This window comes from Dermacentor variabilis, chromosome 4 (genome assembly GCF_050947875.1).
Source record: "Dermacentor variabilis isolate Ectoservices chromosome 4, ASM5094787v1, whole genome shotgun sequence".
Classification (NCBI taxonomy): Eukaryota; Metazoa; Arthropoda; class Arachnida; order Ixodida; family Ixodidae; genus Dermacentor; species Dermacentor variabilis.
Genome location: NC_134571.1, coordinates 201,689,579 through 201,716,886, shown reverse-complemented (window position 1 = coordinate 201,716,886; position 27,308 = coordinate 201,689,579). Strand labels below are relative to the sequence as shown.

Below are 27,308 nucleotides of genomic sequence, written 5' to 3'. Positions count from 1 at the left end.
AATGCTGGTGCTATATTCGGCAGCCTCTGGGGAGGGGAGGAGGGCGGGAGGGAGCACGACTCAGTGCCAGCGTGAACACGGGAACGTGTGGCTCGCGCGGAGCGCATTATCTAGCGGCGCCGCCAGTGCTTTGTTTCCACGCTGGCCGCATGCCTGGTCCTGCCGGCAATTCGCCTTTTTCTTCACCCTTTTCGTCATACCCTCCACCACTTTCCGCCTCCTGGTCGCAGTGCACCCTATTCTCCGCTTTCCTCCTCGCGTCTTTCTTCCCCCTGCTGCGCTCTGCGTTCGCTTTCATCTTCTGCTGTACTCGTTCGCTCGGTCACGCCGAAGCCGATGCACTCTCGCCGCAGAAACAGGGGTCTAAGAGCTACGCTCTAATATGACAAATATGTAATTTATCCATGCGCAGACTTTGAATTGGGAAGACATAACGCGTTTCAACTCGGCTGTGACAGAGCATCTGGCGCAACCTGCCAGAGCCGACGCTGAGCTTGCAATGATGAAACATGCGACGTGTATTTTCGTAGAAGTGAAACAGCCCGCTTTATACCGACATGACAATACGTTTACTAAAGCTATACGTGAATCAGTTCGAGGAATTTTGAACAGAGCATGTTTTCTGTGGAGCGTCTATTTACTGGTATTTACTTCAACAGCTTCATTATATGAAGCGATACGCTGAGTTCACCTAGTTGCTTCGAAGTTTTCAACGCATTAGGCTCTATAAATTTGTTTCAATGAATCTAACGCATTTTGTTATACAAAAAAAATAGTAAAGTCGGATTTTCTTCAATTGATGGGTTCGACTTTATTTGCTACAATTGTTGCACTGATCACAGATTCGTTAGGAAGCACCAAATCACGTTGTCGCTACTGTTATTTGAAGCTTAAGTTATAAGTATACGCGGCGTGACAACGTTTTATTCTGCTTAAAAGTGGAGGCCTTCTTCTGGCTCCTAATTTTTACCCTCGTTCTCAGATTATTTTTAGCCTGTAATGCTGAACATCGGTTCATTTGTGAAAATTACAGCTCCACTAAATCCATTATGTTCCGCACACAGTTTTATCGCCGGCTTTCAAAGAAGAAGCGGAGAGACCTTGAGGCTATTTTAAAAGAAATCGCTGAATGTTCTCTGAACGCGCATCATTAAAACTTCTTTTTGTGAAGACGCATCATGAAACAAGCCAAATAAAAACCAACCGCCCGCGACGTATAAAAACGTGATAATAATACTGTCTGCGGCTAAGGAGGACTAAAGTACCCATAGCGTATTGTGACTTTGAGTAATTCTTTTTTTATTGTGACGAGACTCGAGAAGTTCCCGCACCGACGTATCTCGGCTCTTGCCCCCCAATTTTCTTTTTGCAAGCAATGGGCACACAGATACGCGTATGTTTCATTGCCAATAGATAGTCCAGCTTCTCCTGTCCTATTATTCACGCACTTCCTACTCGGACCTATGTACGATACAGTCCGCACACAGAATATAGGCGACCCAAACAGGGCTCATGTCGTTTAAAGGTCTGGCGTTTACTTTGCCGCAAGTTGATTTCTTTCTGTTGCCTGAAATTGCATGCGCAGAGACCAGTGCGGTCTTGAACGACGCAGAGAACACCAATGACACGCCGTACATTTTCGCAACTTTTTCATGTACGGAATTCTATGGTCATGAGGAATTGCGTATGCTTTCATACTTGTGATGTAAGACCTGTTGTGCAGTATGATATTCAGCTTTTAATGCTTTCTGGATGCGTTCAGCTATGTCTAGGAGTTCTGAAAACGGATATCCGGCCCCAGTGAGGTAGACTTGGTAGTTTGGATGGTTCGTTAAATGAAATGGCGCAACCCTCCACGGAGGATAGGTCACGGAGCGGGTGGTAATAGCGAGAGCTAGAAAAAAGCCGATATATAAACAGATAATACTAGATATGTGTATATATAGTACACGAATAACAAAGTACACATAACTAAGGAACATGATTTTGGGAAATAGGTTATTCTCTAATTCAAGAAATAAATGGAATAAAGTATGCCAATTGTGCTGTTACTTATTGATGAAGAGGATAAGTAATAAAAAGAAGTTAAGTTGTGATTTAGTGGTAAATGCAAGACAACGACATTAGCATCACGGCGCAACTCTTTGAGGTCCCGGATCCATGATATAAACTGCGTTCACCCCATTGGAAGATGTTCAGTAGCTCACTCGAGACACGTCCTCCTTTTTCCACGAGCGGAAAGTGCAAATCTGTTGCAATATATATATATATATATATATATATATATATATATATATATATATATATATATATATATATATATATATACATTGGTGGAGCGTGCTGGTTCCATTTGTCATCCTGGAACTCCGTACCCAGCCTGTATATACCTCCCGTCTTGCCAATGCTTGCCGACGTGCCACAGCAAGGTGCTACCGCACCACCGGTGGTCGCCGCTCCGGAGTACCAAGACAGCGAGACCCTGTCATTTTCAACGGCACTGACGAACGCGACGTCGAGGACTAGCTCACCTCGTATGGGCGGCTGAGCGCCCACAATAAATGGGATGACGGCGACAAACTCAGCAACGTCAACTTTTACCTGGCGGGCGTGGTACAGCTGTGGTTCCACAACCGCGAAGCTGATATTGCCAACTGCAAAAAAGAGGTGAGGCGTGCAGACAGGACACAAGAGTAGAGAAGTGGACAACACGAACGGCGGCGTTCGTGTTGTCTATTTCTCTACTACTGTGTCCTGTCTGCACGCCTCACCTCTTTTTTGCATAATGAATCCTTACCAAATAGCTCAGCTTTCTGTCGTTCTATTGCCAACTGGTCATTCTTTAAAACGATCTTCGCGGAAGTCTTCGGCCTACGCGCTGTTGGCAAGCCGCGCGCAGAACAACGCTTACGCGGTCGCGTCCAGCAATCCGGCGAGAACCTTACGTCCTACACTGAGGATATTGTCGACCTAGCTCTGCCGTCGCATCAACCCTGCTATGGCCGAAGCTGATAAAATCTGACACATGATGAAGGGGAGCGAGGACGACGCCTGCAAAATGCTCATTGCCAAAAATCCCCAAGCTGTTACGGGCGTCGTTCAGTACTGCCAGAGCTACGACGAGTTGCGGAAAAAGGGCATTTCTAAACGTCTTCCGTGCTCTCACACGGCCAGCATGTCAGCATTAACTGTAGGCTCCGCTTCTACTGACACCGCAACGCTAATGCAGCCAATACAGCAGTTTGTCCGAGAAGTGGCCCGACAAGTGGCCCTTGTTCCCCACGTCGCGGACTCCGCGCAGGCGCTTGCTCCCACGCTACGACGACAAGCCATAGAGGAGCAAATTTCGGAGGCGCTAGCAACTTCCTGCCAGCATCCGCCTGTTTCCGCTCCTCTGACCTATGGTGAAGTCACACGCAGGCAGTCACCAGCAACGCCACTTGGCACGGATCCTGGTCGACCTGCAAATAACTTCTACGCTGCGCGTGCGCCTGTCCGCCCGAACCCGCCACCTTTCCGCCGCCCCGCACCACCGTCCACAAATTCTTAGTGCGACCCGGACAACTGGCCTGTCTGCTACTTCTGTTGCCTACCTGGCCATGTTGCACGTTTTTGTCGTCGTCGTGACTTCCGTACTAGTGTGGGCGAAAAAGTCAAGGCTAATTACGTCCAGAGCCACCGCACGCGATCTCCTCCCACACAACGATGGACACTTGCTCACCGAATCGACGTGGCTACGGCACACGTCGGTCGCCCTCACCACGTCGCCGTTCATTGTCCTTACTACTTGGGAGGCTTGGGAGACCCTACTGCGCTCCGAGGACCCGGCCAAGCAAGCCATCGCCACAGGCCGGGCTGCCAGCGTCATGAGCCTCCGGGACATGAACGTTTGAGTGCAGTGGGGCCGTGCGGGGGCCCAAGGACCTGCGTGTCCGCAACTCCCCTGTGTGCAATAAAGTTATCACCACCACCACCACCCTATGTTTCGTCGCCCCCCACCCGTTCAAGCGGAAAACTAGCTATCGCAGTTCCGGAGGCAAGAACTGCGCTCGTGTTGACAACTTCAAGGCTTCGATTTCTACCTGCGAACGAAATAACCGTGAAATCGAAGGTTTTTCCGTGCAAACACTCGTTGATACCGGATCCACTGTGTCTGTTATTAGTGAAGAACTGTGCCACAAGTTAAAGATCACGATTCTGCTTGCCAACGTCTCCCTGCATACCGCAACCGCGCACCACATTCAACCCTCAGTGGCATGCACAGCTAGCCTTGTTATTCTTAACATTTTGTACGTAGTCGAATTTGTCGTTTTTTCACCATGTTCGTACGACGTTATTTTGGGTTGGGATTTTCTTGCTACTAACCATGCCGTTCTTGAATGTGCGCGTGCCGAAATTGAGCTGTCGCCGATGTGTGCCGCCTCATCTGACAAGCCACCGTGTCGAGCGGTCGACGCCGTGAACACGGACATACGTCCTTTGTCTTCTGTTTCTGTTTCTTGTTCTGTTGTATCGGTAAAGTGATAGAGCGGATCGTACTGAGCAGACTGGAATGGTTACTGGAGAAAAGTGGTGGACTTCCTGATTTCATCAATGGATTCAGAAGAGGCCGATCATCCATTGACGGTGTGATTGACCTAGTATCTTCTGTTCAACAGGAAAAGAGACGCCGTTGTCTGGTATGCGCAATATTTCTGGATATCAAAAGTGCCTACGACAACGTCTTTCACCATTCGATTCTTCAGGCGCTTGATGATATTGATGTTGGTGGCCGGACGTATGCATGGCTGCAGAGTTACCTCAGTGACCGCACCATTTTCATGTCCACTTCGGATGGCGAGACTGATAGACATGACGTTCGCAGGGGTGTTCCGCAGGGTGGTGTCCTTAGCCCAATATTGTTCAATATCATACTGGTGGGCCTTGCAGACGAGCTACCTGAAACAGCGCGTATCAGTACGTACGCGGATGATATCTGTATTTGGTCATCTGGGTCAGACGTCCACAAGTGCGTGCAAGGCTCCAACGTGCGGCTACCATAACGGCGAAGTACTTGCGCCGTAGAGGCCTGCCACTCTCAGCAACTAAGTGTGCAGTCATGGCATTCACGCGCAAATCAATGCCACATTATCCAATCGTTGTCGACGGAACGGCGCTCCCTTTAGTCACCCACCAGAGATATCTTGGCGTGATAATAGACCGCAGTCTTTCTTGGACCAAACATGTTACTGCGCTTAGGGCTAAACTGACCAACTTTATACACGTTGTTCGTGTAATATCAGGACAGAGATGGGGCGCCTCTGAGCGAAGTTTTCTCCAAGTGTGCCAGGGACTTTTTGTGGGCTACGTACGCTACAGCATGCCTGTGTTATCTAACATGGGGTCATCTTGTATACGCACGCTAAAGAGCCTTCAGGCACAAGCACTACGGATATGTCTTGGCTTGTCACACTGCACGTCAACTAAAGGCACAATAACGGAAGCACGGGCTTGTCCTATCGACATATACAGGTCTTGTGAACCTGTGCGAACCTATCTTCGCCTGCTAACCAGACATTCACACCATCCACTGTCAACACTTCCAAGCACCAACCTTGACTGTGCTTTTTCTTAAGCTATTGCATGTCACGCAAGCATTATACCTGCAAGATTCCAGGCCACCTACATCCCCGCGACACCTCCAGGGACATTACCAAGACCACTAGTGAGGCTTCAGATACCCGGAATTATGAAGAAATCTCACGTTTCCTCCATTGGCTTGAAGCAGCTCACTCTGTCCCATATATTTACATTATATAGTGGGACTCTACAAGTATATACCGATGGTTCGGTCACGCCATCTGCCACAACGGCCACATTTGTCATCCCACAGCTTGGAATTACTCAACGATTTCGATTAGAACACAAATCGACATCTGCGGCTGCGGAACTTGCGGGAATACGGGAGGCTGTCCGTTTTATGAGAACGCAGACACCCCATAAATGGACGATATTGTGCGATGCCAAATCAGCGCTACAGGCGCTAAAATACTTTTTAAACAAAGGACCATACTATCTGCTCGTGCTGGAAATCGTCGAACTTCATCACAGTGCCAAGTTAAGTGGCCACATGATCACCTTTCAATGGGTGCCTAGCCATTGTGGTGTTTTTCGTAATGAACTTGCTGACAGTGAGGTAAGATCGGCCTCTTCTTCCTCTGATGAAGTACGGATTGCCTACTCGCGACATGACACCAACTCCATGATCAAGGCACTCATGCAGGCCCTACAAAGGCTTACAGAGCCCACTCTGATAACATTCACAGACGTCTACACACGATTGACCCAGACGGTAAATTCTGTTTGCCCCCGAAGCTTACACGGAGCAAAATATCATTCCTACACAGGATTCGGCTCGGCGTTGCTTTCACCCGTCGCTACGCACACCTCATCGGCCAATCGAACAGCCCTGATTGTGAACACTGCCAGATGCCCGAAACACTGCAACACGTACTGTGCGACTGCCCAGCATACATGCTGGAGCGAAGGACGTTATACAGTTTCCTAGTCAGCGTTGGCAGACAATTACTGTCGGAGGTAGCTATCCTCGGCCCATGGCCTGACACTGCAATTTCAATGCGTGCAACAAAAGTATTGTTGAAGTTCCTGCAGGACACCAAGCTCGACGAGCGGCTCTAGCGAGGCAACTGTCTCATGTACATAAGCACTCACCACTTCTCTTATCATCATCATCCATCCCAATACTCTCACTCCCCTTCCCTCTTCCCCAGTGCAGAGTAGCAGACTAGAGCGCACTAACTCAGGTCGACATCTCTGTCTTTCCTATCAATAAATTCTATTCATTCTGTTTTTGTACCACTTTCTTGCGGCTTTGTTCCGTCTTCACCCCCCTGTTTGCACCCTCCGAAGCCTTCACCCCTCGCAAAAACTTACTCCTCCCTTTTGCAGTTCTCGCAGTCGAGAACTCTTGCAGCGCCACTCATGTCACGAATCGGTTTTCTTCCACAGCCACCTCATTTCGTGGCGAATGTATTGGTCGGCTTATCGACATTGATTCCGTCTTCTCTACTCAACTGCCTGACGACACGTTAAGTCTTCTCGTCGAAAGTCTTAATCCTGTTACAACCGTCGATTCGACCTCCTTAGAGGCCTTGCTTCCGTCAATTGACTCCGAACTCCCACCTGCCCAGCGTACCCAACTCTTGGAGGTGCTCGACGGCTTTCGAATGTCATTCGACCATAAGCAATCTTCCTTGGGTCGCACATCCGTCATCGGTCACCACATTGATACCGGCACTCATGCACCCCTACGCCAGCGGCAATACCGAGTTTCTCACGCTGAACGCCGTGTCATTGATGAACAAGTCAACGACACGCTTCATGGTGGCGTTATTCAGCCCTCGCACAACCCTTGGGCTTCCACATTTGTGCTGGTGAAGAAAAAGGATGGTATCATCAGATTTTGCGTTGATTATAGGCGCCTTAACAAGATCACGCGAGAAAATGTTTATCCGGTGCCCAGAATCGACGACGCTCTCGACTGCTTGCAAGAAGCTAAGTTCTTTTCCTCTTTGGGCCTTCGATATGGGAACTGGCAGGTCCCTATTCATGAAACTGACCGTCTCGAGACTGCGTTTGTAATCCCAGACGGTCTATATGAACTTCGCGTGATGCTGTACGGCCTTTGTAACGCGCCTGCCACCTTAGAACGTCTCATGGACAATATTCTTAGAGGCTTCAAATGGCAAACGTGTATTTGCTACGTGGACGATGCTGTAGTCTTTTCGAAGGAGTTTGGCTCCCGTCTGACCCACCTCCCAAGCGTCCTGACTTGCCTTTCACACGCTGGACTGCAGCCTAATTTGAAGAAGTGCCACTTTGCCAGCCTCCGGCTTGCCATCTCAGGCCATGTTGTCAGCAAGGGCGGTGTCCTTCCCGACCCTAGCTTCGCGCCATCACCAAGTTCCCCAGGCCGTCTACGCTTAAAGAACTCCGTAGCATTATAGGCCTGTGTTCGTACTTTCGCCGATTCGTGCGCAATTTCGCGTTCGTAATCGCCCCCTTAACGCAGCTGCTTGCCGACAGCCAATGAATCTCGGTATGGTCTACCACTGGTGAAAGCGCGTTCGCCACATTACGCCATCTTTGGATATCCCCACCTATTCTACGCCACTTTAACTAGGACGCTCCTACCGAATTCCACACGGACGCTAGTGGAGTAGACCTCGGCGCTATTCTTGCCCAGCGTAAGCCTGGCTTCGAAGAGTGCGTCGTCTCTTACGCCAGCCGCACTCTCACCAAAGCGGAAATGAACTATTCGGTCTCCGAAAAATAATGCCTTGCAATCGTTTGGGCAATAACCAAATTTCGACGTTACGTATATCGCCGTCCATTTGCCGTCGTGACCGATCACCTGGCCATGTGCTGGTTGTCGTCATTAAAAGACCCATCTGGTCGCCTAGCTCGTTGGGCGCTTCGTCTGCAGGACTATGACATCCGTGTTGTCTACCGCTGAGTCCGTAAGTATTTGGATGCCTGTGCGATTTCACGCTCCACTGCCCGATGAGCATGGTACTCCGTCTGTCTCCAGCTACGATTCTTCATCTCTTACATTCACCGACATTCCAGCAGAGCAACGCAGGGATCCTTGGATAGCCTCTCTTCTAGAGTATCTATCTCAACCGTCACCGCGCACCACAGACCACTCGCTTCGTCGCACTGTTCGCCCCTTTGCCATCCGCAAAGGGCTGCTATACCGCCGCAACTACCTACCTGATGGTCGTAAATAGTTGTTAGTGATTCCTCGCCATCTACGTTCCGACGTCTGTGTCTCTTTTCATGCGGATCCGCAATGCACCCATGTCGATGTGCTAAAGAAGTAAGCACGCCTACGGCTTCGATACTACTGGCGAGGAAGGTACCGCTTCGTTTGGCGGTACGTCCACCCGCGGACTCCAAGGGCCAACGCCGCAAGAGCCCACCTCACAAGATAATAGGGCTGCTCCAACCATTGTTTTGTCCCTACCGGCCTTTCGACCGTATCGGCATTGATTTGTACGGCCCTCTTCCGTACACCCCAGATATCAACCGTTGGCGGATCATCGCCACCGTGTAACACCTCACGCGCTACGCCGAAACTTCAGCCCTCGCGGCAGCCACAGCACGTGAAGTCGGCTTGTTCGTCCTTCGCAACCTTGTTCTTCGACACGGTGAGTCTCGCGAGCTACTGAGTGACCGTGGTCGTTCATTTCTATCCGAAGCTGTAGAAGTCCTCCTTCGCAAATGCAACATTGTCCATAGAATTACAAGCGCCAAACATCCGCAAACCAATGGTATGACAGAACGCTTTAATCGTACTCTCGGCGACATGCTCACCATCTAGGTCTCCGCTGACCACACTAACTGGGACCGCATCCTTACCTTTGTTACGTATGCTTACAACAGCGCCACTCAGTCTGCCACGGTATTCTCTCCCTCCTTTCTTCTTTATGGTCTCGAACCTTCTTCATTTATGGACACAATTCTTTTGCATCGCCCCGACCATACCGAATCTACGACTCTATCCGAAGCCGCCACTTATGCCGAAGAATGTCGTCAGATTGCTCACTCACTTACCGCGCAAGACCAGGTCAGCCAGAAAACATGGTCGTGACGCAAACTTGACTTTTCCATCATATTCACCTGGAACGCTGGCATGGCTCTGCGTTCCTCCCTCTACTCCTGGTCTTTCCACAAAGCGCAGATAAAGTATGGCGGCCGTTACCGAGTTCTACAACAGTCGTCCCCGGTCAACTATGTCATTGAGCCTATTCAGTCATCTACGGACCAACGGCGTCTCGGTCGCGAAACTGTTCATGTCGACCGACTGAAGCCGCATTGCGACCCACCAGTGCTGCCTGTTCCATAGGTCGCCAGAATGACTCCCTTTTCGCCGGGGGGTGACTGTAGTGAGAAGCACGGGCACCTGCAGAAGGCAAAAGAGAAGAAGGAGACGGTTGTTGGTGGTGCTCGCGCTCGCTCCGCTTGGCCGTTGCCTGTCTCTGCGCCTGTCTCTGCGCTTGGCCGTTGCCTGTCTCTGCGCAAGTTGTTTTTCATCCACTTTAATTTCCATTAATTTATCGTTTCTTTATTTCATTTATTATCCACAAGTAATTTCCCCTATGTTGTCCTTGGTGTCAGTGTTTGTTGGCTTCTTATGATATGACTAATAAAAATCGGGCCCCTCGGTTAACCCTCTTTCTTCTCGTTTATTTCATAACGAGGGTCTCGAATCCGGCAACATTGATGCCTTCAGGTAGCATATGTGGGTTTATTGACCAGTTGCCTTCACCCAAAAAGATCACGTTCTCGTGACACCTGCGGCAAAGAGGACGTTCCACGTCCGCCGCCAAGGTCTGTGAGTGGTGGTGCTGACTAACACTCCCATGGCACTACTAAGACACATAAATACTCAAGAAAGTGGTTGGGAAAACGGCGCCGCGGTAGCTCCATTGGTAGAGCATCGCACGCGAAATGCGAAGGTTGTGGGTTCGGTTTCCACCTGCGGCAAGTTGTTTTTTCATCCACTTTAATCTCCATTAATTTATCGTTTTTTTATTTCATTCATTATCCACAAGTAATTTCGCCTGTGTTGTCCTTGGTGTCAGTGTTTGTTGGCTTCTTATGATATGACTATATATATATATATATATATATATATATATGTACGAGAAGAAAGGGGGTTAATCGAGGGGCCCGATATTTATTAGTCATATCAATTGGTAGAGCATCGCACGCGAAATGCGACGGTTCTGGGTTCGGTTCCTACCTGCGGCAAGTTGTTTTTTCATACACTTTAATTTCCATTAATTCATCCTTTCATTATTTCATTTACTAAGCACAAGTAATTTCCCCTATGTTGTCCTTGGTGTCAGTGTTTGTTGGCTTCTTATGATATGAATATATATATATATATATGTATATATACAAGGTTGTAGGAAAGCTGGTTGGCCCTTCGCCCCTCCGGAAAAAAAGAAAACTTTCCGCCTACTGGCCTCCGACATTTCTTCTCACGCCTTATGTAAGCCTAGTTTGAGCAATGTTTGTCGGTAGCTTTTGTAGGGGATAGACCTAGGGTGACCTTTAGGCTTTTCTAATTGTTATGTTTAGTCTGTCTTGTTCAAGGTGGTCTTAATGTAGAAGTAAGAAGGTTGGGCAGCGCTCGTGCAGTGTTCTTCCTTATGTGCATGTCCTTAGCGCTGTTTTCTACCATGGCCGCCACTCTCTCCCGTGCAATACCGACAGCGTCACTCTTACCGCGAAAGGAGGCTCGGAAACGCGAAGTTCCCGCACCAGCTCGCTATGACGTCTGCAATTTTTTACCGCGTCGGCTCGGACCTATATAGTTAAATTTTTGTCTGTAAATATGGACCACGTTGTGTTCTAAACGAATCAGACGCTTAACTTAGCCAGATTTAAGAACTTTTCCTGAGGCACTATGGCCCAGATACGAAAAAGCAGTTAGAAATTTGGGACGTAAGACTGACATTGAGGCTCTGTGCTTTCGAAAACCAATTAAAAATATCAACTTTGATCTTGATTCTTTTCTTGTAATATTCACCCTCTTACTAGGAAATTAGCGAAAATAAAATTTTGAAAGTGTACTTTATTAGTCTAGACTTATTGTTTCTAGAGTCCTTTTATTGGCAGAATAATCGAGCCGGAGACTCCTGTGATCTTCTTGTGTGACACATCAATGAATAAGCGACAGACTAGTCCACGCTTCACAGTTGAAACTCTATGTGACACGCCACGTTGCCTCCTGTATAATAGATCGGCCTTCAAGCCCTGCATGCTGATGACTTTATAGATCACTTCAACTGCTCCGCCCAACAGCACGGCAGCCACGACTCGGCGTCTCTGCCTAGTACTGTCTGTCCTTTGAGACCGGCACGGGCGCGCTAGCCACCCGACTACCTGTCAGCTCTTGTCTGCCAGCAAGTCTTGCCTAAGTGATGCTTGCAAGTTCCATCAACGGGCCACTCCTGTGAATCCGATTCATCATCCGCATTCAGCTCAGGCAAATGGGGTGCTCATACTGTTACGACCGCTAGAAATTCAGTGTCGTGAGTACGGGCAACCCTCGAGCTCCTTGTGCTTTGTCAAGATAAGCGCCATCCTTGAGTGAACGTCATTGTGTGTACGCACGCCCATTCTGCTGAGGATGAACAAGCATCCGGTCTGAAATTCCTTCTCCCGTAGTTCGTACCCACTGCCACATACTGAGATGATCTAGCTGTACAGCGACGGGCAACAAAAAAGGAAGCCTCTCAAGGAATGCCCGGCCCATTGTATGGAGGTATTATTTAAGGTTATCCGGGCCTCACTTTAAGAAGGAACAAGCGCTGCAGACTTATAGAGTCACTACCTTCTGCAGATCGTCTAAATCAATTTATTCTCGTTTTTTAAAATCATGATACCCACCTTCGTCGTCGTCTCCTGTTTCCTACATTGAAGCTCGCTTCACCCGGTCCTGGTCGTATCAACATCGACTCCTGGTGGCAGGTCCTAATAATGGCGAGCGTCTACATTGCTTGTAAGTGCGTCACTTTGGACCGCGAACGGCAGATCGAATGGGAGGCAACGCATAACTGGCCCCAAATGACTGTAGTGGTGCCACCGCATCCATTCCTAAAGGTCAGGCCCAAGCAGGGCCGGGCTATCGATCGTTCTACTGGCTTTATAAATATTTTCCTTCGCGTTCTCTGTCAGATAGCGGGGCAGGCTTGCGCATATTTTCTTCACTAAAATGTTTTCCTATTAAAAGTTTTTATTCCACTTGTGCTAGTTGTGCTTCATCGCCATATCCCTCTCAGCCTTGCGTTCCAAACTAGTCTTCCTTACATTCGGAACACATGCCTTCCCAACTGTTTCTTCACGGGAAATCACCTACGCACCAATTCGTCTCAAGCAACGAAAGCCTTACTTCATGCCGCGATACTCACTACAATCAAGAAATTCGAAAATCAGTGGTCCAGGGAACCTGACCAATGCCTTAATATAGGTTAGTACGGTAGGGTGTCCTGAATGTGATTGATATTTTGAACCGATAAGTGACGCGTTTCTATGTTGTGCATTCTTAGCCACCAAAGAAACTGTCGTGCACTGCAACAGTACAGAAAGACATTCAAAGAGCGTATACTCCCAAGAGCCTAGCGGTCCAATTGACTGTAGCGCACCAAGCGGATGGGATTAACTCCGTCCGGCTTCGGTTTTGGGCGCGCGTTTTTATCGCCAGCTGGCACGAGCTACGCTAGCTGCACTACTCGGCGCCTATTTTTTCTTTTTTTTTTGCTTCTGTTGCTCAATAGCGCGCGGTCTTAGTGCAGAATCGTCAATTTAATTAAAATGATTGCGAACGATCTTCACGAGCCTCCGTCGAATCTGTGCCACGTGTAATTTCATAAAGTAGACGCAAAATGCCTTGTAAATGACAAAATGTTTATTTCGCTCTATATAAATGCTTGTTCTGGGCTTTTTTGTGCATTCATCCAACATTCTGGCACCAGGTAAGCGGCAAAAGTTCCCGTAGGAAGCTCCACCGGGCGACGTCAGCTGAAGAAAGTAAATTACAAGCACATGTCATTTTTGTATTTACACACACGAATAATGCGTGTAGATGCGAAACCTGCGAAAAGGGTAAATCGGCGGCATTACAAACAAAAGCAGTTCGCTCTTACATAGGCGGCGTAGAAAATAACACACTCATCCCAAATAATACCGTAAACATCACGAAAATAACATATTTCCAAGCATCACCCACTTCCTGGGCCTTATTTCCTGCACTTTAAGAGCACGAATACACGGGCGACGGCGCGTTTCCAAAAGAACTTGGCTACAACCGACGCGATAGTACGCTGTAATGATCGGGGTCGGGCATGAAATAGATGGTAGCTGGCCCATGCCGTCGTCCAACTCATCCACGCTGAGGATGCTGTTGAAGGGAGAGACTTGTTCTCATCGAGAACGATGAATATGGGATTTATTTACAGTATCTACATGGAGAACGTTACAGTTCATCAGTCTAGCATGACTGAAAGACAGTGCACACTCAGCAGTCCCGCCACGACTGCCTATAAACACTCTGTCCTCCCTAGATCCCTAGGTGAGGAAAAACGGCCGTTCAACCGTCGACCAATTCGGAGCGTCCAAAGGCATCGTAGCCAACCCGCCTTTGAGGAGGAGGGTTTACACACTCACTTCCGCACAGGTTTCACTGACCACACCAAGGTGAGAGGGTTTTCGCAGATACGGGTCTTGCCCTGAGCAGGCGCCTCTTGGTCCCAGAGTTGACTCTGCAGACAGTGGCCGCGGCATCTGTCATTGAGTGACGACTTCTAAGACTTGTGCGACGGCGCCGCCAAACACCTGCTTCCAGGAGTTCCCCCGCTTCAAACAAACCGTGACGGTTACGGCGAATACCCTAACAATACTTGGTCCGCCGACTGCGTCTAGACATCCCGGCACCACTTGCTTGGGGACGCGGCGTATTGTCGTCCTTACAAAACAAGTCGCCGCCGCACACATGCCGGCGCCAACTGGTTGTTGACGATGCGCATTCATGTTTTTACAAAGCGAGCCATTGCAGCGGGCCGGGCAGAGTTAGATGGTCGCATCCCCGAAGATTGCCATCCCCCCAGGTCGAACGTAACAGCTCCTCCATGGCCCTGAAAATCTCGATTGGCCAGTGCTGCTAACCGCTGGGCAGGAAGAGAATGCCTGGTGGCAAGGGGGGATGCCTTGTCTTGCAGCGACCAGCTGTGAAATGATGACACCGCTCCAAAACATCCAAAAAGAACAGGCAACTGCAAAAGGAACCCCACAACACGGCTCTGCGCCGAGATGACGTATGTTGAAACTCACTTTAGACCCGCTAGGCTTCAAAGAAAACGTAGGCGCAGAAACAAAAAAAAAAAGATGCTGCATTTCGTTGCGCCAATTTTTGAAGGAATTTCGTGCTGACAAATTGAGCAATCATGTATAGAGTCCTGCTAAATGAGAGGAGATTTTCTTGGCTTAACAATATTAACAATAACAACACCAAAATTTAGGCGGGATCCTTAAACGCAGAATTCAAATTAGCCTGCTCAAACCATCCGCATTGCCATGCAAGTTTCCCTTCTTATATCTAACGGAGCAGTTGTACTCCTGGAGAGTCGGGCACCATCGGAGCAAGGGGCCATTTTTGTGTGACATTTGACTGAGCCACGTCAGAGGACAGTGGTCGGTCTCGAAGATGAACCTCGCTCCGTACAAGTAACACAACTTCTGGGCTGCCCAAGCCAAACAAGCACGTTCCTTCTCTGAAGCGCTGTAGGCTTCCTCTCATACAGTTAGTTTACGGCTGGCATAGAGGATAGGATGTTCCTCATTATCGTCGCCGACCTAAGTACCACGTCCATACCCCTGTCGCTTGCCTCGCACGGAACTATGAATTCCTTTGTGTAGCGCGCGCGAAGCCCAGGACGAGAAACCAATAGCGTTATAAAACCTTGGAAAACTTTCTGTTTGTCCTTATCTCAGTGCACGCTACTCGGTGCTCCCTTTCGGAGGGCGTCCGTTAATGGACTTGCCATTTGCGAGTAATTCGGAATGTACCGTTGATAGTCCCCCACAAGTCCCAAAAATGAACGAATGGCGCGGCTGATAAAATATCCAATCGTAGCTATGTTCAGCTTGGCCGGCCGTCTCGTGCTCTGGCCGACAACACGGCCCAGATAAGTAACCTGCGAACACCCAAATCTACGCTTTTCCGCTTTCATCGTTAAGCCGGCTTCCCTCAACCGTGAGAACACCTGTTTGAGGTGCGATACGTGCTGTTCCCAGCTGTCCCAAAATATTGCTACATCATCAAGATATGGCAAGGCGAACACCTGCAAGTCTTTTAGGACAATAACCATTAACTTAGAGAAGTTAAACGGCGTGTTCTTTAGCCCGAAGCTGAGGGCGAGAGGGCGAAAAGTGCCTACAGATGAGATAAATGCGGCATAGCGGCTGGCACTTTCTGAAAGGGGAACTTGCCAGTATCCCCGCACGTATCTATACTTGAAATGTATTTAGCAGCGCTAACTCTTTCGATTCGTTCCTCAATGTTGGGTAGCGGGTACAGCTGATCCCTAGTGATGGCATTTAACTTCCTGTGATCAACACACGGACGAGGGTCCTTATTAGAGGTTTGTACAAGTATTAGCGGTGACGTGTAGTCACTCTCAGCGCGCTCAATAACTCCCAACTCTTGCATGCGCTGTATCTCTGCCGCCATAATTTCTTTCTGTCGTGGATACACCCTACCCTGTAAGGCTTTGATCTTACGGGTTCCGTTGATGTCAGCTCTATTTCATGTGTTATTAGTTGGGTTCTACCTGGCCGATCGCTGAATCTATTGAGATATTCTCCTAACATGTCTTTTAGCTCATCTAGCTGCTCGGATCTAAGAGCGTGCGAGCTTACCGAAAGCTTTACCACTTCTTCCAGGCTGATTTCAGAGCTGGAGATCGCCTTATACTCATTAAACTCGGTATCAGTGTCATCCTGCCCCTTGAAGGTAAAGTTGACGACTCCGCTCCGCTCTACGTACGGCTTCATCAAATTGCAGTGATACATCCTCACCTCTTTTCTGCGACCGGGCATCTTCAGAGCATAGTTTGTATCTGAAAGTTTGTGCAACACTTTAACCAGTGAACTTCAAGCTTGTTCTTTCTTGAAGGTTTGAGGATCATTACCTGGTCTCCGGCGTTAAACGTACGAAGCCTCGCATTCTTGTCGTAATAGAACTTGGCGTTCTTTTGAGCTACTCCCATGTTCTTTTGGACTAGTTCTTGGGTTGCACTTAGCCGTTCCAGCAGATTTAGCACGCATTCTACCCCTGTTGGACTCTCTCTTCTTTCCTACCACATCTCTGGGCGAACGAGTGCCCTCCCATACACTATTTCTGCAGGCGAGAACCCTGTAGCCTCATGAGGAACCGTCCGCAAAGCAAACAAAGTGGCCAGAAGACAATTCTCCCAGTCCTCCTTGTGCTCGTAACATAGCGCCCGCAAAACTCGCTTCAGCACCGAATGCCACCTCTCTACACTGTTTGACTGAGGGTGATAGACAGAACTGTGTATCAACTTTACACCGCTTTTTTGCAGCAATGGGGAAGTCAGTGCGCTGGTGAATACTGACCCTTGATCCGCCTGAATTTCGGCTGGAAATCCAAGTCGTGCGAATACTGTCAAAAGCGCGTCTACAACTTCGGTGGAGCTGAGCTCTCTCAGAGGGATTGCTTCTGGAAACTTTGTAGCCGGACACAGCATGGTAAACAAGTACCTGTAACCCTACTGTGTCTTCGGTAGAGGCCCTACCGTGTCTATCACAAGTCGTCTGAAAGGTTCTGTTATTAAGGGCACTACATTTAGTGGAACTTTCGAGGTTTCTCCTGGTTTACCCGAGCGCTGGCAGGCGTCACATGGTCTTACAAGGTTTTCTACATCGTTGGAACAGCCAGGCCAGTAGTATTTCATAAGCAATCTTTCCTTCAATTCTTTTATGCCTAAGTGGCCAGACCAACTATTTCCGTGACAGAGACTCAAAAGGTCTTCCCTGTACTTAGTAGGTACGATTAACGGATCTAGAATCCTGCCCTTTCAGTCTCTGTAGGGCCGATACAACAATCCTCCTCTCCCTTGTATCGTCACGTTGCACCTAGCAATGCCTTATTTAGCTTTGTGATGCAATTTAGCTAAGCTGTCATCATTCTTTTGCTCGGCTTCCAGGGACCCTGTCCACACGTAAGAGCTTATCAAAGGTCTTTGAGGCCGGTGACAGTAACGACCCTGTCTCGCTTGCGAGTGCGTCAACGGGCTCTTCCCGCAGGCGTGAACTTCGACACCCTAATGATCCGTTCTCACTGAGTTGGTCAGCTGGCAGGCTCTCCTCAACCGTTTTTTCGTCCCTCGAGCCTAGCTCGAATTCGGTTACTGAAGTTACTTCATTTACTACGTCCGCTGAAGCAGCTTTGGCATTTTCAGCCGAAAGCGACGCGATTTTACGAGCTTGGCCTCGCGTCAATGCCTATACTAGGCCCTCTCTCAGTTTAAGCCCTTTGTCACGCAGTAACTGATCCGAGCGATTCGAAAAAATGTAAGGTTACCGCAGCGACAAAAATTTGGAAACTGCAGCCTCGGTTACTAGCTCCCCGAACGGTCCACTGATTTTTACTTTGGCCATATATAGACGCACGCTGTGTTCTTCTACAACCTGTTTGATCCATGCTACTTCTCCAGTGAAGTCATCTAGCGTCACGTAAGATCGATGGACAATGTCCATAGTGGCGGAACTGTCTCGCAGCACCCGGCATGGTTTGTCGTTAACTTGCAGGTCGTAAAGGTATGGGCTTAAAAGTTCCATATTTTCGTTTTTTTTCATCCACGTAGGAGAAAGCTACGCTAGGCTTCCCGCAGTTTACTGCGATATGTCCGTGTTTGTGGCACTTACAGCAGCGGATCGGTCTAAAAGATTCAAACTTCCTTTTCTGCTCTTTTTGTACGGCTTCCTCGTTTGATTTCTCGTCGCTCTTTTCTGAGGGCTTTTCTTCCACGTCTACAGGCTCCGGTCGTCTAGTCTGCGAACACTTTTTGAACGGAAATGGTTTCCGCGGTCCATTTCGACCGTCCCAATTTCCGTCCTCGGCGTTCAGCTTTCTACGCGTTGCCTACTCTTCAGCTAATTCAGCCGCCCTTTCCACAGTGTTTATATTTCCTCTGTCTTGCGCCCACAGCTTCACATATTGTGGGATGCTTTTGTAAAGCTGCTCTAGACACATGCTTTCAAATTCATGTCTCTCCTCTCGTACGCTTCCGCGCTTTTCAACCACTCGACTAGGTTGGCCTTTAAGCTATATGCAAACTCCGGATATCCCTCGCTATCCTTCTTGCCTGTGCTCTTAAACCTTTTCCGAAAAGCTTCGGCTGAAAGACGGTACTTCTTCAAAAGGCTAGCCTTAACCTTTGCATAATCATATGCATCCTGCGCACTGTGGCCATGTACTAGGACCGAAATTCCTCTTCTCGCAACTCCTTTCAAAATTGCCTAGAAGCAAGCCTATGTCGTTCCCGACCTCAAATGGCTTTAACAACCTGTCCATGCGGCACGATTCTGCCTCACCTGATCGTGCCAGAGGCCCTTCACTTCCTTGAGACAACTCCAAACGCTTTCTTTCAAACCCAAGTTGCATTTTTCTCAACTCGCGTTCCCTCTCAGTCCCGTTCTTCTCTCTTTCTGTCCCGCCCTTTCTCTGTGTCCCGTTCTCCCCTCTCTCTGTTCCGTTTCTCTCTTTTCCTAAGAAGTTCTAGCCCAATTTCAATGTCCTCCTCACTGGACTTTTCGGAAATCAGCTCCAATAATTCCCATTTTAGCATTTCCTTGTGTACCTCTAGGATCAGTTCCTCACCAACAATCAGCAATTCATCTCTCAGCAGTGTCCTTAACTCCATGATTGCTGCTTTAGTGCCTTGATCCTGCTCGCTAAACCTACCTAGGTAAAGACAACCTAGTTAACAACCAACAATCCAGCTTCCCCACTGTTCTAAACAGAACAACCACAAAATGAAGCCTAGAGAATCAAAGTAAGAACCAAGCACTCATCGCAGACACAGCACCACGTCGCAAAGCACGTCTCGCCGCTGTCAGCCAGTTGTAATGACTGCGGTCGGGCAAGAAATAGATGGTAGCTAGCCCATGCCGTCGTCCAACTCGTCCACGCTGAGGACGTTGTTGAAGGGAGATACTTGTCTCATCGAGAACGATGAATATGGGATTTATTTACAGTATCTACATGAGAACGTTATAGTTCATCAGTCTAGCATGACACTCTGTCCTCCCTAGATCCCTATAGGTGAGAGAAAACGGCTGTTCAACCGTCGACCAATTCGGAGCGTCCAAAGTCATCGTAGCCGACTCGCCTTTGAGGGAGAGGGTTTACACACTCACTTCCGCGCAGGTTTCATTGACCACACCAAGGCGAGAGGGTTTTCCCAGACACGGCTCTTGCCCTGAGCAGGCGCCTCTTGGTCTCAGAGTTGACCCCGCAGACAGTGGTCGCCGCGTCTGTCCATTGAGTGACGACTTCTAAGACTTGTGAGACGGCGCCGCAAAACACCTCCTCCCATTAGTTCCCCCGCTCCAAACAAACCGTGACGGTGACGGCGAATACCCTAACTATATTTGGTCCTACGACTGCGTCTAGACATCCCAGCACTGCGTGCTTGGGGACGCGGCGTATGTTCGTTCTTACAAAGCGAGTCGCCGGAGCAGACATGCCGGCGCCAACGGGTTGTTGACGAGGCGCATTCTTATTTTTACAAAGCGAGTCATCGCAGCGGGCCGGGCAGTGTTCAATGGTCGCTTCTCCGAAGACTGCCAGCCCCCGCAGGTCGAACGTAACAGCCCTGCGTATACATGGAGGTGGCCACAACACAGGCTATCAACCAGACCATGCTGAACGCTTGCAGAATTCCTGCCACTAGCGCTCAAGAAAAATGCATGTGTGCAAAGCCTGTCTTCAGTCGCTCAGAAGACAGAATTTTCTAGTTGCAAGCCTTGTAAGCCTTACAAGTTCCTTGTGTTTGAGCTCGTTGGCGTTATCTTTTGCGTGTTCTGCCAGCGCAAGCAACACACTCCCGTGTTATCACTCTTGGCAATTGCTCGTCGCGTTTTCGACAAACCTGCGTACCGAAAGAAGGCATATGTTGTGGCGGGATGACAAAAATCGTCACAAACTTGTCCCAGTCAGATTAAGTACACGCCAAACTAACCTTGTCAGCATGGCCGTGCTGCTTTTCGTTGCGTCATGACAGGCATGGCGAGTGTGCCTCAAAATTGTCCCAAAAATGCCGCGGAATTAATAACAATCATGTTGGGGGTCAGATAAAGCGTCGCGAACTTGTCCCAGTAAGATTCAGTACGCACGAAAAAACTGCGCCACACGGCCGAGTTGGTTTTCGCTAACTGCGTCACAACGCCGGGCGCGGCCACTGTGCTTGAAAAGTACTCGAAGGAGTACCCAAATTAGTTACAATAATGTTAGGGGTTAGAGAAAGCGTCAAAACTCGTCCTAGTAAGATTGAGTGCACGCGAAACTGCGTCACAGCTCCCTGTGGGACGAGCGCGCCGAAAAACTACCGCAAAAGGTTAATATAATGTTGGGGCTCATACAAAGAGCCGTAAACATCTCGGAGTACAAGTTATTAGCTCAATTTAAGTGCGCCACGATGGCCGCGCAGTTTTTTGTTAACAGCGTCACAGGTCTAGCCTGGGTTCCGTGCAGGTAAGCCTAATTGCTTGAAATGCGTCGCAGACTGTCAAACAAAATTTCTCACCTTGCCGTAGTCCAATAGTTCGGTGGTGCCGTGTTGAAGTGCAGAAGGAACGCAAGGATTCGCCGGGAGCCCGCCAAACCAAGCTAAATCCAAAAATAGAAAAACAGGCAGACTGGTCGCCGAGCAGGCCAACGCTGAAATGCGCAGCTGTGCAGATATGTTTAGTTTTGCCAGGAAAGAAAAAAAAATGAAACAATGTCCGTTAACTTCATTTTACATTATTTTCTGTTTCGATGCTCACGGCAGCAAACGGTCGACATTAATACTAGCGTGACGTATTTCCTGTTGCGAGTTTTCGCCGAGTGTCCCCGCTTGTTGAAATCCTTTCTCTATAGCAGGATGCATGCATCTGTCGCGCCTGGCGTGCCGTTAGCTTGCTGCTAGGTGACGCAAGAAAAATAAGTCGCAAAGTTCATTTATACGCAAACGTTTTTAGTTTTAGCGGGAAAGAATAAAAATAAAAATAAAACGTGTGTAGGTTCATTTCACGTTCTTTTTTCTCCCCGATGTTCGCGTCAGCTAACGCATGGAGTTAACATTAAGCGTGACGTGTTTACTGTTGCCAGTATTTGCCGAGTGTCCCCTCTTGTTGAATTTTTTTTCTCTATACAGGAATCGCGCACATCTGGTCCCTCTATCGCAGAAACGTTCGAACGCAGCAGGAGTGACTACGCAAGTAGGGGCCAACGGCGACGCATCAGATACGGAAACGCGGCGGGAAGGCGCTTCGCACGTCGACATTCACAGTGGGGGTCCCGTTACGTCACACCGGCGACCCCGTATACGCAGGATCTTTCCATTAACTGCGGAATGCTTCTTTGTGCATTATTTATTTTTTTTCCGGGGGAACGATCAGCGTGCCGAAGACGCGGCGTTGCCGTGCCGGAAGCACTCGCGCGTCGTCTTTCTCTGTGTATTGCATTACATCTCGACAGTCGCATCAGATAGGCGCATGTGCGTCTTGCTTCTGGCGTCTGCTCCACTTCGACGGGCGTAAACAACTGGGCGAAACAACGAGGGCACCCCGAAAAGTCAGTGTGCTTTCTTGCTGTTTGTTGCCTTTGCGCTACATTTTGTCTCGTAATTTGTGTAGGGTTTTTGTATGGAGAGCCGCTCGTGTTCACACTGAGAGCCCCCTTCTTCCCTCCCTCTCTTTTCTTTCTTTTCATCCCTTAAACGTCTTCCCGAGTGTAAGGTAGCAAACCGGACGTGCGTCTGCTTGACCTCCGTACCTTTCCTTCCTTCTTTTTCTCCTCCTCCTCCTCCTCCTCCTTATATGTTGTCCAGTGCTCTGGTTGCTAAAACTATGCAACACTTTGTTTAGTTTATCCTGACATGAAGTCAACCATAAGTGATAATTTTGGTGTAATAGCTGCTTTCAAGAGAAAACCATATTGATCTTTACTGGTAAATTACGTTTGTTTCTACGACATTAAAAAAAAACACTTTTTCGGCGAGAAGAGCCCTGCTACGCCAGAAAGGACGCAAAAATCAGATACGGGTGGCGGTGCTGCCTTCGCGTTCCCGCAGGAGCGTGTCATGACGTCATGGGCGGCATGTGCTGGCCTGCAGTTAATTACTGCCCAGCAAACATGGATGACACGGCATTCTAAACCAGCCAAAGACTGGGTTCAGTAAGTTTCGAGAACGTTCACTGCGCCCGAATAGTTCAAACGGGAGGATGTACTTTGAAATTCGTGACCTCACACTGAGGTAACGACGCTGTGGTTTGGAAACGGAAACTTTGACGCTCACTTTCTCCTAATAATCAGCCTGCCCCCGCGAAATTGTTGAAGACTGCTCTATCAGTCTAAACTCATTTATTTTTGTTTTCCTCTTTAAGATTCTGACACGTGTCTGTGACGGTTCATAGACTGGCTGCGCATCTTCAAGTGTGCGCGCAGCTAGTGTTCTTGCTCTTATTTCTCTCTTGTTTCTGTATCCCTTTTCCTCAGTACAAGGTAGCAAACCGCACATGCGACTGGTTAACCTTCCTGCTTTCCCCCACTTCTGTTTCTCTCTCTTGCTCTATGGGATTGTTTTTAACTGCCTAAACCGTACAGATTTTTGTGCCACCACTGCTTTTAATGGGCCCTTCACCAGGTCTGGCCATTTTGAGCTGACATGCGCAGAGCATACATTGCGGGATAACGATGGTGTCTGCAAAGTATTACATCGCTACGCACCGCGGAAAGGTCTGAAATTTCAAACCGAACGCCGTTTTCTCTTCCACTCACGGCCGCTGCGCTCCAAGCCGGAGGATTACGTGCTCGGGTGCCTGCGTCTACGTGCTGGTGTCCGCAGTGGGACGTCGCTCGTGCTGACGCGTGACTTCGAGAATTATTCTAGTCAACATCTGTTATTTCTGTGATCTGTTGCTTGAATTCAAGTTTAGAGAAATAATGAAACACGCAAACGGAATGTCTGCGTGTTTTTTGCTTTGCTTCGCACCGAAGGAAGAGAGATTTACTTACGCTTCCTCTGCTTGTTCCCACGGTCGTGTGGTCACGTGCGCAGGTACCGAAACTATGTCATTTTCTACCGTGTTCCAACGCGCGATCATACTCTGCGATATGCGTGTTCTGCCTCAGTATTCATATAGTCCTGAATCACACCGCTAGTCATGTTTCCTTGGGTACAGCGCGCAAAATCGTGCGCTGCGAGAAACGATAACAGCTGGAGCGCAACGCCACCAGCGGAAGTGCGCATCGCCGAAAAAAGAAGCAAGGGAAAAAAAAGTGAAGGCGGGGCGCGTGAAGTATGTGACACGCGATCCGCGAGGTCCGGAATGGGAGAACGCAGGGAAGGAATTTCGCTTGCGAAGCCTAGATGGGGCGAGTAGAGAGAGAGAGTCTCGCTATGCAGTGGAGCCCGCCTCCTGAAATCATGGGTTCGCGGCAGTGAAATATTTCTATCTGGGCTATTAATGAGCCCAATTGAGAAATCTTTCCGGCAGAACGCTCCCTAGACGACACCTAACAACTTCCAGTGTGTAACAAAAATTTGCTATGGGGCCTGGTGAGGGGCCCTTTAACGTTGACGTTTTCGAACTGTACTATTCTTATCGCACGACAGTTTATTAAGCTACGTTAATGTGTACGGGCGCTTCCGCGCGATATGGAAACACGTTGTATATTTATTAATTACAACTTCTTTCATAATTTGGTATATCGTCTTCACGTCAATCAGAAGCACTAAGCTGAACTTTGTTTCTCCATAAAGGAAATACGAGAGCGAAACAGAAAGCCTTTGCCCCTATCTTTCATTAGCCAAAATAAGGTACGCGCAGGTAACCACAAATACTCGTACTATTCTACGCGCCTCATACTATTTTCCCACACAGTCCCCCCGCCGGTTCAGACATTTGTGCCATTGCAGCACAAAATTTGAGAACGCCCTTGTGTTAGAATTCCTCCCCGAACAGCCTCCCCGAACGCTCATTCTCGCGCAAGTCTTCACGCCCCTTTTGCCGAGCTCACAACACCACCATCTTTTCGCACTTTTCTTTCAAAGCGAGACACCTCTCCCCGTACGTAGGCTGCATTTCCCTGTGGATTTCGCTGGGCATTTGTCCCATGCTTCATGAAAAACGTGTCACCCTTCATTGCTCGTACGCAGTGGACGTGCGAAGCACAGCCGCCATCTTCAACAACTGACAGCAGCGCCGTGCCGCGGAGCTACCGTCAGATAAGGCCGGGCCTGTCCACGAAAGGTCCACCTCTGGTAATGGATATGTTCACTTCGCATTTACAGCCGTAATTTTGCAAAGAAAAGACAGAAAATGAGGGCAAAAGCATTCTCATTCGCCCTCGTAGATCGGGTCGCGCTACGTGCAGCAGCATAACACATGAGCCGGACCATGTGCCGAAAGATGTTCTGCTCCCACGTGGCCGCCCTGTGCGTCCTGGCGTCACGACACCTTCTGTAAAAGTAAACCGAAGCAGGTTTAGATGAGCGATTATAGCAAGTCATTTAGAGCGTTCTGAGGCATATGACAGTGTTCGTTCTAGGATTTTGAGGTCGCAAGGAACTTTATTTGACATAAAATTATTGATAATCAAAGTCCCAGCTTTAATGTCACTTAGTCTAAGTAAGAAAACTTTGCCTTAGCCAGTATGAAAAACAATAATAAAAACATTTCGCCAATTCAATATGTGTCTAGCCCAGTTACATCTTCATAAGATGCGAACAGTGTAGTGAACGGAAAATATTATGTAAAATATAATCAATTTGGACATCAAACTCCTGAATTTACGTTGTTCGTGTATATAAGATAACTGATATAAACAACTCAAGAACTTGCTTTCCCGAAAACATAGAAAAAGGAATATTTGAAGCTGCTAAGAAACGTAAAAAAAAATGAAAATAACTTCAAAGGCGCAAAATAAAAAGGCAGGAATGAAAAAAAAAACATAACACGCAAGTGAACCTTGGACTGACGTTAATGATTTATTGCGCACATAACACTATATGGACAACCCGACTGAGCGACATGCCTGCTGAACATGATCACCCAATCTCTGCGAAAATTATACGTAGTCCAGAGTCAGTGCTCGCATGACTTTCACATGCGGTTTTAAATGCGGCGCGATAACCTTTTTACTTCACTCTGCAGTTCTTTTTTGACAGCATTATGCGAATGAATAATAGAAATTTGTTCACACTTGAAAAAAGAAGACTTGTTGTATCCGTGCCACAGTAGACCGAGCATAGCTCATTGTCACTGTCAGAGGCCTCATTATCACTATCAACAGCGCAGAGCACTCCTTATTAACTGCGGCCTATGGCACTTCAAATCAGCACTTTTCAAACTCTTTCCTGGCCATGCCGGCCTAACTATAATATCCACAATAAACTATAGCGTAATAAGCTTATGAATTAGACGGAAACTTATCCCAGCTCATGTGTCCAAGTGCAGCTACGTGTTGATTGAATTGGAATGCTGAAAGCGTTAGTGCCAATGACGACAGCTTGTGACTATCTTAGCTTTAGTTTCAGTCTCAAATATCACGGTCATGTAATCTTTTTCAGTAAATCCTTCTGAAAAGAAAATGCTTGTTACAATCGAGTAAATACGACATATATCTCACATGAAGCATTACTATTTCCCGACACTAAAGAAGACACGATATTTATTGGACTGAACTTGCTGCTTCAACATATAATAAACGCGGAATTTATGTTGCGCAATTTGCCTCTCGTCTCTTCAAAGCGAGCTCAAAGGTTAGCACGGCAACGTAGTTGTCGGTGCTCTCTATCGCGTACCTACACACCCCTTCTCGAAAACGATTACGACACAATGTTTCATGGGGGCACTCGAGGTAGACAGAACCATCGGGCACTCCACGGTGCGTCGCCCGCCTGCCTCTTTTACTCTCCTGTACAGATAACTCGTTCGCGAGACCAGCGTGGCGCCCAACAGAGGAGGAAGGCTACAACATCTACGAGTTACGCGCAGCTCCACCACGTCTCTAGCAGGCTCGAAAGATGCGCGCCCTGTTTGCCCCTTCCCCGAAGTAAGCGCAACGACATTATTGCTTGCAAAACGTTCTGCAGATCTGTGCCTCTGGGAGCATCGCCGACCGCCAAGCGAAGGCATGTCCTCGAGCGCTCACGATCCCGCTCAGCCGCCGGCCGACGTCGATGACATCGAGAAGCTGGCCATGGCCAACCTGGATCCCGTGGTGCGGACCTTTATTCAGACTGGATACGGTCGGGGCCTGACAGTACGCGAAAATCGCGAGGCTTTCGACAGGTGTGTGTGAGAACAACTCGTTTTTTGTTATTGATATGATGTAAGGAGACGTTGACGCGCAATTTAAGGCGCCCGCTATTCCTTACCTCTTGAATGGTTCCATATCTTACAACATACAGGGATCAAGATTACATATCAAATAACATTTTCACACA

The 27,308-nt window shown here is 48.4% G+C and overlaps 1 protein-coding gene across 7 annotated transcripts in view; it reads left to right on the top strand.

Annotated features, from left to right (window-relative positions):
• Nucleotides 1–27,308, top strand: part of LOC142580050 (2-Hydroxyacid oxidase 1-like) — a 134,551-nt gene that overhangs the window by 51,482 nt on the left and 55,761 nt on the right. For 3 of the 7 annotated variants that reach the window (XM_075690807.1, XM_075690802.1, XM_075690805.1), the window contains exon 2: nt 26,955–27,153. The exons of 1 other annotated variant lie outside the window; for it this stretch is intronic. In XM_075690807.1, the coding sequence (XP_075546922.1) occupies nt 26,996–27,153 (158 nt within the window). In that variant the 5' untranslated portion in view covers nt 26,955–26,995. Of the gene's footprint in view, nt 1–22,325; nt 22,430–25,016; nt 25,122–26,954; nt 27,154–27,308 lie in introns of those variants that run through there. 3 more of the 7 variants (XM_075690804.1, XM_075690803.1, XM_075690806.1) reach the window with 2 other exon arrangements.